This window comes from Eptatretus burgeri, chromosome 8 (genome assembly GCF_056783735.1).
Source record: "Eptatretus burgeri isolate ZD-2024b chromosome 8, Ebu_testis_v1, whole genome shotgun sequence".
NCBI classification, from domain to species: domain Eukaryota; kingdom Metazoa; phylum Chordata; class Myxini; order Myxiniformes; family Myxinidae; genus Eptatretus; species Eptatretus burgeri.
Window position 1 is genome coordinate 15,489,230 of NC_140968.1, and position 17,764 is coordinate 15,506,993.

Sequence of the window (17,764 nt, forward strand, 5' to 3'; positions counted from 1 at the left end):
CAGACAGAAGTACCAAGAATTTATACCTCGACGGAACTCGTACGGAAATGAGCCGCTTAGTGTGCTCGTTCCGTGTGCGATGCCGAGCGGTTTTAATCGCCAAGTTCCATCGGACCAAATGACCACTTTTATTGGCTTTAACAGCCTGCTAATTTCCCAAACGCACCGTCGAAGTCAATAAGAGGAATGGACGCAACGAGCAGGTTTACATTCAAAACAATGGGGCATTTATTAAACAAGCAAGCAATCAATGGGGGAAGGGGACATGACACGAGCAAAGCCTACAGCCGATGTCTATTCATTTATGTACAGGCATTCACTTAAATCATTTGAACTTTAGAAGACAAGGCGCCACATCACAGACTTTCATACAAAACCCAGAAAAGAAACGGGCCTGTGAGCCTTTATTCGAACTCTGAGCCTGGATGACCGAAGGCTCGTAAGAGACCAGGCAGGTTACCTGGCTGCCCCTTGTGACGGCTCGAAGGTCTTCGGGTCGGTGACCCCTGGTCCTGCTTGGCCCTCGTGTCGCAACGCGCCAGTCGCTTGAGCAGCTGGGCGAGCGGCTTGAGTGGCTGCTTGGTTCCCCTCGGTGGTCCGGCGCTCATCGCGGCCTTTTGTCAAGCCTGGCAGGCGACGCTTTCGGAGAAGTGAACGTGTCCTTGGCTCTTTTTAGAGTTGATTCTCTTTAATGACCCGTCCACTACCTCAGCGACGCTGCTCGACCGCCGTCAGGGTCGTTTTCCCGGACCACCAAGCTCCGCCGCTGCCGCTGGCTCTCCTTGCCCGGACTCCGACGACTGGCTGGACTCCACCGCAGCTGGCACTTTGGCTTCTCCTCCCGACTGGCACTGACTTCCGAAACCGCAACTTGTACTGTTTCAAGACCGCCAGACTTCGTCGAGCTCCGCCCTTTTATAGGGCTTGGTGAGCCACCCCTCAAACTCTACCCGAGGCCGGGGCTCCGCCCACTCTTCACCTCCGACCTCTCACCCCTCGAACGCCTCGCTGGAAACCCCATGTTCGACGTCACTTGCTTGTTTCAGGGAAGCTGTCCTGTGATGCAAATGTGCAAATCGGCTCGCGTCATGGCCATTCTCCGGGCACCTGGTGGTGTGGAGGTGGCATTGTTTGTCGAGGAGATGATGGTGTTGCGATGTTTTAAAATAAAAGATAGAGAAAGAATAATGGTTACCTCAAAGATTCACAGCCCAGCACACGAACAATGCGCTTTACACATCGGTCGGGATCCTAACCTGAAACACATACTTGTCGAAATAACTGATCTCCGGGGAACCTGTACGATGTTTTGTGAATTTCCACAACCGCAACAAGATCTATAATATATATGTATATATATATATACATATATATGTATATATATGTATATATATATATACATGTATATATGTATATATATATATATATATATATATATATATATATATATATATATATATGTATATATATATATATATATATATTGTGGCGGGATTCTCACCCGACTCTTGGCGCGACCCTCACCACCGCCATCTCCGGGATTTATAACGCCGGCTGGCTCGGCACAGGCCTCGGGTCACACGTCTTCTATCGCGATACCAACGTAATCTGAGACCTTACCAGTTGGGGAAATAGAACCCCGGTTACAGACTGGTTTTGTCAGATGCCGAGCGTTTTCTGCCAGTCTGTAATGTGGGAGGATTCACGGGACCTCGGGAAGGATTGCGGCTTGGCGATTGGATCCAGCTCGCTCTCGCTGGAGCCTGGGTCCGAACAACTTGAAGACCACATGAGATGGAGAGGTTCGAGATAGGTTCTGGGTTTCAGCTGACCTGTCCTCCGAGCTGGAGCTGGTTATTAAAGGCCTCTGCCACCATTTCTTGGGTGTGTGTGTGTGTGGGCGTACGTGTGTCCGTGGGCCCGTCTAATAAGTAGGAACTGCTGTTAAGTGCAAGTGACTGTATATCATAAGTAGACGGTTGTAGTTCTTTTGTCGTGCTTTTGTTGCTTGTATAGGTGCATACATGTTTTGCCTTGTTTAATTGCATACATGCTTTATTATAATAAATGTCCTTTTGTGAATGTAAACCTGTTCGTTGTGTCCATTCCCTCATTGAACTGCCCCATCTTGCACTCGGAATATAGTTGGTTTTTAAATAGCCGATAAATAGGATCGGTTCTGGCGATAATACCCGCTCGGTTATCCCAGAACGGAAATGAACCGCTTAAGCGGTTCGTGTCGAAGCAGGCCTTCGCCGAGATGTGATCCCTCGGTAGGTTACCCGCGCGGGTACTAAGGTATATCGATATTCAGCGATTGACCGTATTTCACGCGGGTAGAATGCGAACTGGGCCGTGGTGGGATCAAAAGCCCACCCGTGACTGGTTTCTGGCGTTGTTCCAGAAAGTCATGACTGGATTGTCCGTTCGGTGGGCGAAGCAACCGCTAATGGTTGGAGGCGGTCGTTGGCACGCTGACGGGTGGGAAATCTACAACAATATGTTGATTATGATGTCATCGGTTCCTTCATAATGAGATTGTTATGGTTGTGGAAATTCACAGAACACCATTCAGGTTCCCCGAAGATCAGTTTTGTCGATAAGTGTATGTCCAGATAGATTTCCCCACCAATGTCTAACAGGAATTATTCATGTGCCGGGCTGTACATCTTTGAGTTGGTATTATTCTTTTGCTGTCGTTATTTTAAACAACATCTCCTCACCACCTTAATCAACAACCGCCAACATCTCCTCACCACCGTCGCCACAACCGCCAACATCCCCTCGCAACATCAACAAGCAAACAACGTCTCCTCACCTTCATCTCCACAGACGCTGCCATCTTTTCACCAGCAACGGCATTCCACGGACGAGCGGAATCTCTGCCGACAGATGCGGGGACTCCCTCGTTGGGGCAAGGGCCGGTGATTTCAGCCAAGTCCGCTTTCCACAGCCGGTGATCTCTGCCACGTCCGCTTTCCACAGCCAGTGATTTCTGCCACGTCTGCTTTCCACGGCAGAATCGGATCAAAATGACAAAAGAGGCATAGCCCGGGGGGGGGGGTGAAAGGTCGGAGGTGGAAGTCCAAACCCTCACCCACGAACCCGATTTAAGGCAGGGCTGAGACGCCCGGAGGGTGGTTCGGTTCAGTTCGTCAGTTGAGTTGAGGAGAGGAGCGTCGAGCGCAGTGGAGCTTGAAGTCCGGGAGAGGTTAGAGTCCGGAGCAGGGCTGTTGGTCGGTGGAGGCAGCCGGCGAGAAGTCGCCAACCAGCGCCATAACAGTCTGAGGTGATCGGGCCCCGGACTGTCCGAGCGATGCCGAGGAGTGAGCGGGCTCTAAAGCGAGCATCAACTCTAAAAGAGCAAGACCCTTCGCTCCTCTGAGGCGTCGTCGGCTAGGCCCAATCGACCAGGCCGCACGGCAAGGCCCGGACCAACCGAGTCGCCATCACACCAGCTACCGCGTTGACGGCGAGACATCGAGGGTCGTCCAGCGTGTCACCACGAGGGTAGCAGGTAACCGGCGCGGTCTCGCTGAGCTACTGCGGCCTCCACAGCTCCGCGGAAACATTGCAGGCCTACGGACCCTGTTCTCTACCCTTTCCTTTCCTTGGGTTTTCTTTGCATGAATGTTGTGGCACCTTGTCCTGTAAGTATAACTGACGAAGTGATTGTGTACATAATAAATAGACAACGGCTGCAGGGTCTTTTGGCTCGTGTGCAGTCCCTTACCTCCATTGCTTCAATGATTGCATACGTGTGTGAATAAATGTCATGGTTTGAATATTCGCCTGCTCGTTGTGTCTCTTCCTCCATTGAACTGCCATACTTGCATTCAGAATAATAGCTGGCTTTTAATAGCCGATAAGTTAATCAAGTCCGACGGGGCTTGGCGATAATAAACCGTTCGGCAATCTTAAACGGCGCGAGCTCTTTAAAGCAGCTCGTATCTGTACGGGTCCCGTCGAGGTGTAAATCGCCGGCTTATCTGTCTGCGCGCATACTTAGGTAAATTGACAATTCGGCGATCGGACCCTGTCGCGCGTGGACAGAAGAGTTGGCTGATTTACGGTGTGGTTAAAAACACACCCATAGATGGATTTCGGCGTTGTTTCTGAAAGCTACGACTGGATTGCCCGCCCGGTGGGCGCGCGGCTGCGATTAGTTAAAAGCGGTCGCCCGCACGCCGAACAGGTGGAAACCACAACAATATCATTCAACAAGTAAAATGCTTCATCTGATCAGATGAAAGAAATAATTTCTCTCCAACTGTTAGTCCGATGGACACTAATTTTTCAGAATGTAAACGGCGACATCTGTAGAATTTCTTTTTTTTAATAATTATGATGTCATAGGTCACATGGTACAGGTGCCATTTTGGAAAAATCGAAAAAAGTTGCACCTCTATATCTTTGAAATTGCTCCATGGAAAAAGTTGAAACATGGCTTATTGCCAAGTACTCCCCTTGGGGAATGAGATATGTTAATGATATCGGTACCTTAATTATGATGTCATAATTCAACAAGTACAACGGTTGATTCGATCAGTATGAATTTTATCTTTTTGCAGTTCTTGGACCGATTTCCACGAAATTTTCACCAAAGGAGCGCCTCCTGCTGTAGAATAAGTTGATAATTATCACATCATCGGTCATGTGGTTCAGGCTTCATCTTGGAAAAACCACACCTCGATATCTCTGAAACCACTCCATGGAAAAAATTGAGACCAAGCTCATTGTCAACTACTACTCAGGGGAATAAGATTGGTCAATGACTGTCATCAGTGCCTTCGTTATGACATCATAATTCGATAAGTACAACACTAGTCCCATCATTATGAATTGTTTTTTTTCTCAGCAACTGCTGGTCTGATGGACATGAAATTTTCACCACAGGAGCATCTCCTCCTGCAGAATATTTTGATGATAATCATGATGTCATCGGTCATGTGGTACAGTCTCCACCTTGGATAAAACAAAAAACATTGCACCTCTATATCTCCAGAATCGTTGACTGTGCAGGATAAGTATTCAATGAATAGCATCTCGTTTTGTTCTTGTTTTGTGCAACCTTGGTGTTTCTGTCGATGCATTTCTTTTTTGCTCATGGACATTGATTTTTACTTATTAATGAGAGAGCAAGGCGGGGGAGTTGAGGTGGGGGGCTGGGTGTCGGCACTTTCATTATTAGTTCTTTCATTTTGTTTGCAGTGGCTGCTGGTTGCATCATTGGTGCAAGTTTGACTGTGCCGCTGATGTCGTGCCCCCCCCCACCCCCCTGTAAATTACAGAAGAAATTTGGAATTTGGCCAGCATGCCAGTGATGGCTCACCTCCTCTTCGAGAAACATGCCATGGGAACTTTAATGTCCACCAACTAATGCTGTGAGAGAGGACGGCCAGTTGAATGTTCATCCGAAGGATGGCACACACCTTGATCCCTTTCCCTATCTGTGAAATGCAATGGTGACAGTTTATAGTTGCATCAGGATTGAAACCCAAGCATTGACAACTCAGGGGCAAGGGTGCCTCCCTGAAGGCCATCCTGCCAGCTCACATGGGGTGAACAAACTGGCTGAAAAACTTGACATTATTTGGATAAAATACAGAGTAAAGAAAATAACATGAATAACCTTTGCCTTGTTAACATAAGCATTGTGTTCCTGTCAGCTCATCGATGAAATGGACAACTTCTTGGAATGGCTCCAATCACAAGGTCTGAGAGCAGAAACAGCCCAAGCAGTGATCAATGTACTTGGAATTGAGAATCGGAAGGTTCTTCGAGCTTGTACAGACTCCGATGCATTGCGAACAGAGCTCCTCTCTCTCGCCAAAGAGAAATTTAAATTTGCAATGTATGCTGACTTCTGTAAATTTGTGAAATCTTTTTTGAAGCCGCAGGTTGTCCTGCTTGCAGGCTCTTATCTGTTGGGAAGTCTATTTGTCAACTTGGAGAATGTTATTCGAGAACTGTGCAGTTTCTGCCAAAAGTATAATGGATTCCAAAATGTGCAGCTGGAAAATGTTCCTAGTTTCCAGGGAATCGGTTTCAGTGATGTCTGCAACTTCCACGATCAGGATGATGGATTCACACCCAAGTCTGGTATGTCACTATTTTATACACCCTGTCATGTCAAGAAATACCTTGATGTTCAAGCATTGATGTGTTTTTTTTTTCTTCTTCTTGTAACTCATGGAATATCTTTTGGAACAATTTTCAGTTGTTGAAAATGTTTAGATTCTCGATAGTCAATGTTTTTTTGTTTTTTTGTTTTGTTCGAAATCACATTATATTCCAAAGTGTTCCATGTTTAACAGCACATTTAAGTTATCTCCATACAGGAAGTAGTTTGTTTTCCACTCGGATCGGCATTGACTGTGTGAGGGACATCCTCTGGGAGAAAGGATTCTGTTCGCCCAGATATTATCGTTTATCAGTTGCAGCCTCGATTGAGAGATCTGTTAGGATGGAGCAGAGGGCTCAGATGTTTGAGGTACACGTAGTTGGGGACAAGGCAGAAGGTTTTGGGAGGGTGGGAGGCTTAGAGGCTGAGGAACAGGGAAGGGGGGGGGCATAGGCTGAGAATTTAAGGTTGGGAGGGGGTGGGATGGGTGAAATGTGGGAGGGTGAGATGAATGGTAACCTGAGAGGGGCAGGACAAGTGGGGAGATGAGAGGGGGTGAGTGAGTTGGGAGGGGGGTGGGTAGCTTGGAGAGAATGGTGTGAGGAGCTTGGAGAGGATGGGGTGAAGAGCTTGGAGAGGATGGAGTGAGGGGGATGCAGAATGAGGGGACATGAAGTGGAGAAATGCTGATTCCAAATTCCCAAACTGGACAACAAAAATATTCTTAAGAGGAAGAATCGGAATAGATGATGGTGAAGGTGGGGTACTCTTCAGGGAAAAATATGGAAAGTGAAGCATTTTTAAGTGCTTTTAAAGGAAGAAGCATTCTTAATCAATGAAGAGTTTGAAGTGGTTGAAAAAAGGGGGAAAAAGAAAAGAACAAAAAGTACAGGCAGGGGAAATTCAAGTGGAATGAGATTTCATTGGAGTAGAATTTTTTTTTTTCTTTTAAAGTTAGCAAAAGAAATAGGATATTTTTCAGGTTGAAGTAAAATATTTGGAAAGAAAGAAGCAAAACGAGGAATATAGAGACGAAACGGACACATTTTTCAGGAGCCGGCTGAAGTAGGCCGTGATCAACACAAAAAACTAATTTGACAAATGCAGCAAAAGAAGGTACCAATACACACAGACGACATATTACCTTTTGAAATGAAATTCTGCCTCAGATGGTTTGGCACGTAACCGGCAAAATCCATTGTGATAGTCATCGGGTGGCATGGACGTAAAGCATGCCTGCCAAATGAGGATTGTATGTTGAAACAACTCACCAACTTTTTAAAGCAGCTGAAAATACTTGGAAATGTACCTGTGAGAAAGGGGTGTAGCTCTGCACAACAAAAGATTTGGAGAACTTTCTGAACAACTCTATACTTTCTGATCAAAAGTTAATATCTTGCAGCCCATGCTACAAAAACTCTGCTGTGAGCCCATGAAAGGCTCAAGTGTTCAGACATACTTCCCAGCAGGCACACAACGTTGTTGCAACGTCGTTTGCAGGTTCTATCCTGACGTCAGAATTGGGTCAGTGGGAAGTTGTTTTTGCAACACCCATGATGTCGGATTTCAACGTTGTGACAACGTTGAAATCTGACGTTGTTGCAGCGTCATGTTCTGGTTGTACCTGACGTCAGAATTGGGTCAGTTGGAAGTTGTATTTGCAAAATCCATGACGTCAGATTTCAACGTTTTTACAACATTGAAGCATGACGTTATTTTTCAACTTTATCACAACATTCATAAAATGGAGTTTTTGTTTTTACCCTTTTCTTTGCATGCCAAAGAAACGAACATTGCAGTGCATGACACCCTTCAGCTTCCAGCTTGATGGAGCCCTCGACACGTAGGTCCAGGGCCATTGGAGCACCGCTGTTCTACTGGTGCCATTATCAAAACATTGAAGTTGTCTTGCAACATCATTACGTTGCACAGTAACACATAATGACCACAACTTGAAAACAACTGGAATTCATAATCATTTATTATCACGCATCACGCAGAGCATGATTGCGGCAAAAATATACAAGCAGTATTAACAATCATAATATCTTTATTCATACCAAAAAAGCACACTCAAATACAAACGTACAATAAATAAAAGTAGATACCATTGCAATTGAGAAACGTATTCTAAAAATGGGGAATAACAAGCTCAAATGAGCTAAGATCCTCGTCCTCTTAATGATGACGTCATAAAAACGAATATGACGTCATTGTGATGAATCAGTTTTGTGAAAATTATCTGTGCTAATGCCCGGCTTGATTCCCACAAACAAAATTCAAACAGCTTGCCGAGTTTCGGAGATAATGGTATAGGCGATTTCCATTTGCGGCGATATCTTGACAACAACTTTTTTTCATGGAAGAATTTCCAAAATCGGAGATGGTTACTGTCTGCACGTGGGCTTTCTGCATATACAAAGTAAGTTTCACGAAGATCCGATGAAAACTCTGGGTTGTGAAACAAAAAATGTCAAAAAATAGGAATGACAGCATAAAAATTGATATGACGTCATAGTGATGTATCATATGTGCGGTAATTCATCTCTGCAAATGCCCTGTTCGATTTCCCCCAAACATAATTCAAAAAGCTTGCCTTGTTTCGGAGATAATTTTTTCAGCAATTTCCATTAGCGGAGATATTTTGATGTCATAACTTTTTTTCTTGGAGGAATTTTCAAAATCGGAGATGGTTACTGTCTGCGCAGGGTATTTTTACATATATACGCCAAGTTTCAGGAAGTTTCGATGAAAACTGTAGGCGGTGAAACAAAGAAGTACACAAGAACAACAACGTGAGTAAGACTTAGTGATCCTCCACGAGGATCTAAAATGAAATACCACATGGGTAAAAGTCGTAAATACCTTTTTGACAAATTCACTTTGTGCAAAGCACAGTTAACAATTCAAATTCAGAAAGTTCTGCTCCAGAGAGGAACTTTGGAACTTCTCTCTCAAATATAATTGACTCCACAAAGGCACCTTTGAGTACAACAACATCATCATGCAGTGTAAGTAAAACTGCTGATAATTCTATGCTTGCATACATTATGGGCATTCGGAGCATAAAAGGTATTGACCGTTAACTTGCATTTATATAAAATGTAATTAAAAGTTTTAGCTACTGATGACGTACTACCTATTGTTACAAGATTCATAATTAAGCAACCTCAGGTAAGAACTAGAGGGGGAGCACTCGGGAGAGTGCAAAACCTCCGCCGCCAATACTGCTGGGTCACTCAAGTGAACCTCATGTCTTATTCATTAAGTATAATGTCAACAGTGCTGAGAGTTATAGTTCTTTTCTCCAACATTTTTTTTTTGGGGGGGGGGGTTGGAAATCACTTAAAACATGTAAAAATGAAAAAAAAAATCAATTTCGTTGAAAAAAAAGTTGCAAATTTTTTTTTTCTCCAACAATTTTTTTTTGGGGGGGGGTTAGAAATCAATTGAAACATGTAGAAATGCAAAAAAAAAAATTTTCTTTTTTTTGGGGGGTAACATTTTTCTGGGGGGGGGTTGGAAATCACCGAAAACATGTAGAAATGCAAAAAAAAAATTCCTCCAGCAATTTTTTTTTTTGGTGGGGGGGTTGGAAATCACTTAGAATATGTAGAAATGCAAAAAAATAAAATTTCTCTCAATTTTTTTGGGGGGGGGGTTGGAAATCACTTAAAACATGTAGAAATGCAAAAAAACACTTCTCTATTTCTTTGGGGGGGGTAAAAAAAAAATTGGGGGGCGGGGTTGGAAATCACTTAAAACATGGAGAAATGCAAAAAAAAAATTTTTTTTTTCTCTAACAATTCTTTTTTTGGGGGGGGGACCAAGTCCAAAATTTCGTGGCATGATCCTTGGACCATACCTAACCCCCCACCAAGTTTCGTCGAAATCCGTCGAGGAGTTTTTCTGTAATACTGTTCACAAACAAACAAACAAGCAGAAAGGGGTGAAAACAGTAACCGCCATCCATCTTCGAAGATGGCGGAGGTTAATTATGAGAAGACGAAGAACCACATATAAATTTTGCAATCCGACATAATAGTTGACATTCAATAGGTAGAAATTCAGCAATGACTGGTAAAAGAGTACAATATGGGTCCCACTTGGGAAGTCAAAAACCTTTCTGATAGAATTTCTCCATGATATATATTATTTAGAGATATTTTTGACTTGTTATGTCCCACAGCGGGCATCAATAGAATGAGGTGGAAAAGACTTAAACAGATGATACTTGACATGATATGAACAGTGCATAAAATTATATAAAACTGAATTACAATCAGGCAAATCAATGAGACCAAATATATATCTATGTGTGTGTATTCATACAAAGGAAAAATATAAATCTAACATTAAGTATGGAAACACAATTTTGAATGCATCTCACGTAAATAATTTCAAAGGGCAAAAAAATTAATTTGTTGGGTGTTTTCAATCTTAATTTCACAAGAAAATAAAATAACCATTATGCATAAAAGTACATGTAAATATTTTCACAATGTAAACTTAGGCTGGATTTCCAACATACAACATTACAATTAACTATGCTGCAAATTCTTAATAATCAAGGACGTGGACGGCTGGCACAGCGTGTTGCTGTTACTCGTTATTATTACATTAGTACATGCCCGTACATGCGTGGCCGTACGTGCAAAAAAAAACAAATAAAAAAAACGAACAACTTTCAAACAACCACACATGCCTTCGCTCTCATAAACGACGACTGGATTGGGGCATTGTGTTTATCTATAAATGCGCATAAGAAATCGAGAAATTGTGAGAATACAGTAAGTCATCACTATCCGGAAGTCTGTACGTTGTAACCTGTAATGGGGAACGTGGCGGAGGATCTCTTCCCCATCAGCCACACCTACGCAGTTGGTTTGGTAAATAAATGGCCATAACTTGGGAAGCACTTGTCCGATTAATATCAAACCTTGAAAAGGCACATACTCAGGTCCCCAGCAATATAGCTGGCAAGTTTCAATTAGATCGGACCAGTGGTTGTCAAGAAACAGCGGACACAGACATACAGACACAGATTGCTGGAATTATAGATAGATGAGGGCTTGTTCCTGCCTGCACCTCCATGCCGATGAGGGGCATACTTCAAATGTTGCGATATGGCAGTGTCCACAGCCACCTCCGTTGCTGTTGGCTGACTGGCCATGGTACTGTCTGAAAAATAATAAGAATTTCCACGTCGTATATATTGGGCTTTATGATCATCAAACAAGACTTGCAATGTGAATTACGCTCAAGTCATGCACATTATAAACTGTCATTTCGCAGAAGTCATTACCTCTGACAACTTTATAAAAATTCAGGTTCCCAAAAGGTCTCTTACCATTCTTTCCACACAAATTGTATGTGGACATCACAGCATTGGACATCACCCTTATTTTATAAAATAAAAACAATTTAGTGCACCAGTGTTCGAAGCAGCTTGTAACAAATTTTAAGTTCCACTGCCCTTAAAAAGCCTCAATTAATATTATTCTTGATAATATAAAGTTATTTTCATGTCTTTTGAGAACGATTTTACCAAAGGAAAACAATTGTGCACCGAAAAACTTGAACAATTACTCTATAGTGACAAACTACCGCAATGAAGGCTTCATTGTTACAAGCGGCAGTTTGTCAGCGGCCAAAGGGTTAATATATTTTTTTACGACAACACCACATTTTTCGGCGCTCAATAACTGACAATTGTTTTCCTTTTGCCTTTGGTTTGGCCTAACTCGTTAAAAGAGGACATAAAAATAATATATTGTAAAAAATTATATTAATTGAGGCTTTTTTTAAGGGAAGTGGAACTTTAAATTTGTTACAATGCGGTAATTCATCGGACCCGAACGGCCGAAGCATTATCCACACCAGAAAAAATATTTTTAAAAGGCTCTGCACCAAACTTGAACCAAGCCAGGCCCACGGAAAAATGAATTGATGATTTACCGTCGATTTGTACACACGATCAGGGCCATATCAGCGACAGTGAAACGTGATAAACGAATGATGAAATTGGGTGTTCGAGGATTCGATCGTCAGATGCACGTTCGATTCCAACGCTTGAACCACGATCGAGTGCCCCGAAGAGCTCGGGCCCGGGAGAGTTTCCATTGAATGTAACTATATAGATTGCAGCACAACAGTAACAGGAACACATCATGGATTCTGTGATCTTAAAAACGTCCAAAAACAAAAGCTAAGACACATAAAATCGATTCATAATATTATACTTACCAAAAATGATCATGGCAGAAGATAATTTTAACTAAAAAAGCTAAAGTCTTCTGCAGATTAAAGCGGATCGTGTGCCACACTCAAACAGCTGAATGTTCACAAGTTTAACCAAACTTTGCAAAGGGCGGCTCGTGATGGGGAAATAGCAATTAGCCAATCAGATGTCTTCTCCAGTGAAAGGCAGACACAATCACATGTCACGAGGTGGAAAATCTCTCACCTTGTAGACACATGAGGCAGAAAAAGCAATTTTAGATAATCGTGCTGCGGCTGTACCGCGTCGTGATATGGTTGTACAACCAAGCGGCCTATTCCCGACGTCATGAATCTTTCAGACTGACGTCGTGTGTCTGCTGGGTTGTTTCTTCGCAAACCTTCATGCTTCTTAACACTGATGTGTAGATCATATTGAGGGCTTGCCAATGCACATGGAAAGTCTAAAGTGATATTTACGATAAATCATGTTTGAGAATTGTGTGGGCTTTGAGTGCCATTACAAATATATATTTCTTGTTTGGTTCCAGGGCCACAAGATAAATGAGTAGAACACGTGGGAGAGCGCATGCCTCCAGCACACAATGCCAGATCCAGTGGAACAGATCGAGTGCAATAACTTTTTGAAATATCATGCCATGTTTTGTTTTTAGCCCCATCTCTCAATGGTGAAGAATCACTTTAAAAATTAAATAATTGTCATGTCCAGATCCGAATTCGGATCTTGAACAAATTCGAATCAATTCATCCTCATCACACACCCAACCTGCCCATCAAGCTTCGTCAGAAATCTATCCACAACTTCTTGAGACATCATGCTCGATATCTCTTTTGGAATGATCTCCCAATGGTGAAGAGTCTCTTAAAAAAAATTCGGAACCAGATCCCGATTTGGATCTTCACCAAAATTTTACTAATTCTCTAGTCAAACACCCAACGTGTCCATCAAGTTTCGTCCGATTCTGTCCACACATTTTGAGATATCATGCACACAAACAGAGGGAAAGGGGTGAAAACATAATCTTCCATTTTTGGTTGCTGAGGTAATTGCACTCGAGTTTGCATTTGTCAGTAAGAGGAGAAGCGTCATTGTGTTGTGACAACTGTTGCTGCTTAGCTCATTGTATGAACAGAAAATGATACGAACCCGGGACCTCTCATCCATTAATATTTCTCGGATGTGAGTCCGATTTGAATTTAGGAATGTGACATTTGTGGTTAACCTTCTTGCAATTGCCCCTGTCTCGTATAAACACTGAAAATTAAGTTGTTGTTTTTGGTGCACATAGCCAAGGCTCGTAGAATAAAAGGGTCTTTGAATTGTGGTTTAGCACTAGCAACGAGAGGTTAAAAGTGCCTTGTGAGTAGAACCGAGTCACTGAAAAACACACTCGCAGCGCGTGCACAAAAAGCCCCTTTAACATTCATACGTCATTTCACAAGGATTGTGCTTTTTTACGTGATATTACAGTAACACATGGACGAAGATATAACAGACAAAACACAAACAATCCGGTTTGGAAAACTTGGCTTAAATGAGTTAGATGCAGCTTCTGGCAGTGACAAGTTCAATCAACAGGTGTAAAAATCCATGAACCAGAAGGCATCGCGAGAGATCGCAAAATTATAGTGTGGCTTATATTCACCAACTTATAGTAATAACGAGTCAAACATGGAGAAATACTTATCTCTAAAATGGTTGCGACACACGTCGGCTTGTAAAATATTTCTCGTAAACACCTTGATTAATCTCCCGTAACGGCGGCAGCATTATGGAGCCTCATTCTACCAGCGGAAGTGACATCTATTCCATACTACCTGTTGACCGGGTTTATATTTGGCAGTTTTAAACTTGATGTTCTTCATTATTTTCAGGTGATGTCTATCCTGGAAATGTGGAATCTAGACGGCACAACTGTTCATCTGTCTCAGAAATTTTAAGATATTCTTCTGCAAAGGAAGATTCATATGTTCATTTGACAAATGGCAGTTCTATCTGTTCTGCAACAGGTGAGCAGAAACCTCCAAAATGAACATTCAATATTTTGAATTTAGGGTTGAAAATTTTCAGGAGTGAAATTTTTTGCATTTTGAGTTTGACAAAAAAAAAAAACATAAAATAACTTGTTCTTTGTTTTTGTAGAACAAACAAGGAGTCCAGTTGGGCAGATCAGGTCCAGGAGCAGCGTGATTGTGAAGAAGATGTCTGTTTTGAAGAAACAATTCCAAGAACAAGACTCACGACCTTCAAATTCCAAGTATACATCCGGTGAAAACAGCACAAGGATCAATATTAAATTAAACAAACCCAAAAAGGTGATCGAAATGCAAATGTGTAATATATGCAATGAAGATTTTACTTCACCAAGAAACATCAAAATACACATGAGGACTCACAGAGGAGAACGCCCACACAAATGCTCTATCTGTGATGAAGGTTTCTCTCTGAAAAGCGATTTGAATATGCACATGAGGATCCACACAGAAGAGCGTCCTTACAAGTGCTCTGTCTGTGATAAAGGCTTCTCTCATGAAGGCAATTTGAATGAGCACGTGAGGATCCACACAGGAGAGCGTCCTTATAAATGCTCCATTTGTGATAAATGTTTCTCTCACAAAGGCGATTTGAATAAGCACATGAGGATCCACACAGGAGAGCGTCCTCACAAATGCTCCATGTGTGATAAAGGTTTCTCTCACAAAGGCGATTTGAATAAGCACATGAGGATCCACACAGGCGAGCGTCCTTATAAATGCTCCATGTGTGAAAAATGTTTCATCCAAAAAGGCGGTTTCAACATGCACATGAGGATCCACACAGGAGAGCGTCCTTACAAATGCTCCATCTGTGATAAAGCTTTCTCTCGAAAAGCAACTTTGAAATTGCATATGAAGATCCATACAAGAGAGCAACCTTAAAAATTCTGTTTCTGTGATAAGGGTTTCTCTCAAAAAGGCAATTTGAATCACCATATGAGGATCCATACAGGAGAACATAAAAAATCCTGACAAAAGGAACAGACAACAATACAGGAATGAGAAAATGCGTAAAATAATCATCAAAGAGTACCCATGCAGAATAAGATTACTTCTGAAGTCATCCCTCTCTCCAATGAACAAAACCAAAGCTATAAACCAGCTTGCAGTGCCGGTATTCCAATATAGCTGTGCAATTATAAACTGGCCACAATTGGAAATCATCAATTTAGACCCCAAAACAAGGAAACTTCTAACTATTCACAAGATGTTCTGTAAAAACCAATGCATGCTGAGTTTGTACTTACCAAGACGAGAATGAGGAGGCAGTGTGATGGAGCTTCACCAATTGCAAGGAACATCATTTGTCAGACTTGCGGAGTATGTGAAAAACTCAACAGACTAGAGCATGAGATTTGTACATGAGCAAGAAAACAACAAACCAGAAATGGGATCCTTTATCCATTCAGCAACAAACTTCCAAAAACAGCTGCAAATGATGGATACGGCACAGGTAAACCAAACAGAAACAAACACAGCCCCAATGATTGCAAAGAAAAACTACAAAAAGAAATATCAGCAGATATACTCCAACAAATGGGAGAATGATCGAAAAGCAGGAAGGTTTAAAAAAAGAGTTTGAGAAAACATTCATAGACAAGGAAGGCTCATTGGAATGGCTAAAAGGAGGTCAAATTAATTAGGATGTAGAATGACTCATCATAAATGCTCAAGATCAAGGTCACCACACTGATGCCTTCAAGAAAATGGCGGGAAGTATGGATATCACAAACAAAGCATTGCGTCTGCATATAATGCTCAAACACAAAAAGGAAAAGTCAGCATTCTTGATTGAGGTTTCATCTCCCAGTGACTTTGGGTTAAATACCACAGCAATCAGTAAAATGACCAAATACCAGGATCTGAAAAATGACATCAAGAGGACCTCAAAATTAAAGAAAGCTGAAATTGTACCAGTGATAGTCGGAGCGAGAGGAATGGGAAAGAAAACCCTATCTGAGTCATTAAAAATCACTCCGAACGAGCCACAAGTGGGAGCTGTCACAGGTTCAGTGAAGATTTTGAAGAGTCCTTGGAACAAGGCTCCAACCTTCACCTGAACAGCTCTGGCTTGGGATTGACAACCTACACATTTGCCTGCTGACTCCACCTGCTTCACCACCTCGCCGCCCTTCTCCGCCCACTTTCTTCGGACTTCGCCTCTCTCCACCGATTGACTTCTAACTCCACCCAAGTCCCTCCCTTCATGCCCGATGGTCGTGTCTCATTCTCTGGACGGACGCTAGCTGCATGAAGTTCCACGAAGCAAGAGATGATGCGCCAGCTGTCAGGGAGGTATCGCCCAGTGAAGCATTCCCCCAAAACGTATTGTTTGCACGGTCGGGCAATCATGCAAGGTATTGAGAGACCGTTAGCCTCATCTCTCCTTTTTCTTTTCATCAACTCCTCTTCATCGGGGTGTGTGCATGCGTGCGTGCGTGCGTGCGTGCGTGCGCGCGCGCGCACGCGCGTGTGCGTGTCTGTCCTCGCTTAAGTTAAGATTGCACAAGAATTATATCGGGATAACTCTGCTCTGTGTCTGCTTTTGTAAGTTGCTTGTATTATTGCCACACCGATCACATGTCTTCCTCTCTCTGCTTGCACACCACAATGAATGCTATATTCACTGTGCCACATACCTTTCCTCGCCTGCCTGTAATAAATCCTTTGTAGAAATGTTCCCAGCTCGTTTTTGTCTGTTCTTTCATTGATCCAGCATGGTCCATATCCTAACAAAGCCGGGACTTTATTCCGAACAATCCATTCATTTTCGCCGGTACATCCTTGGCAATGTCACTCGGCTGCATCTGATCCGGTTCGGACAAGGCATACCGAGGGCGTGTCCCCCGCTAATTAAATCACGGGATTAATTAGGTGACCCGGTTAACCCACAGACGGAGGACCCTCCGTCTGTGAACGACTGTGAACGCCAATAATTTATTTTATTGTTATAATAAAATATGACTCCGACAATCCAGAGTTTTCATCGGATCTTCGTGAAACTTGCCATGTGTATGCAGAAAGCCCACACGCAGGCAGTAACCATCTCCGATTTTGGAATTTCTTCCGAGAAAAAAAGTTGACGTCATAATATCGCCGCTAATGGAAATCGCCTATACCATTATCTCCGAAACTCGTCAAGCTGTTTGAATTTTGTTTGTGGGAATCTAGCCGGGCATTAGCACAGATAATTTATCGCAAACCTGATACATCACAATGATGTCATATTCGTTTTTATGACGTCATCATTTAGAGGACGAGGATCTTCGCTCATTTGAGCTTGTTTCCCTTCATATTTTTCATTCCCTTCAAAGAGTGATCAAATGAATATTTGTTCATGTTCTACTTAAGGTAATAAATTAA

The 17,764-nt window shown here is 42.6% G+C and overlaps 1 protein-coding gene across 1 annotated transcript; it reads left to right on the plus strand.

The window, feature by feature from the left end:
- The first annotated feature begins 1,618 nt into the window (after positions 1–1,618).
- Positions 1,619–17,081, plus strand: LOC147021185 (uncharacterized). Its single transcript, XM_085893688.1, has 4 exons — positions 1,619–5,561; positions 5,670–6,102; positions 14,240–14,374; positions 14,508–17,081. Exons 1-4 carry the CDS (start codon positions 5,463–5,465, stop codon positions 15,281–15,283), a joined length of 1,443 nt encoding a protein of 480 aa, XP_085749814.1. The 5' UTR covers positions 1,619–5,462; the 3' UTR covers positions 15,284–17,081.
- The last annotated feature ends 683 nt before the right edge of the window (positions 17,082–17,764 follow it).

What these genes read in the sequence shown, in the direction of transcription:
- LOC147021185 (XM_085893688.1), top strand. Translation starts at nt 5,463, where the DNA reads ATGGTGACAGTTTATAGTTGCATCAGGATTGAAACCCAAGCATTGACA. An exon ending in TGGATTCACACCCAAGTCTG is followed by an intron (nt 6,103 to 14,239) that starts GTATGTCACTAT and finishes CATTATTTTCAG; the next exon opens with GTGATGTCTATCCTGGAAAT. An exon ending in TTCTATCTGTTCTGCAACAG is followed by an intron (nt 14,375 to 14,507) that starts GTGAGCAGAAAC and finishes TTGTTTTTGTAG; the next exon opens with AACAAACAAGGAGTCCAGTT.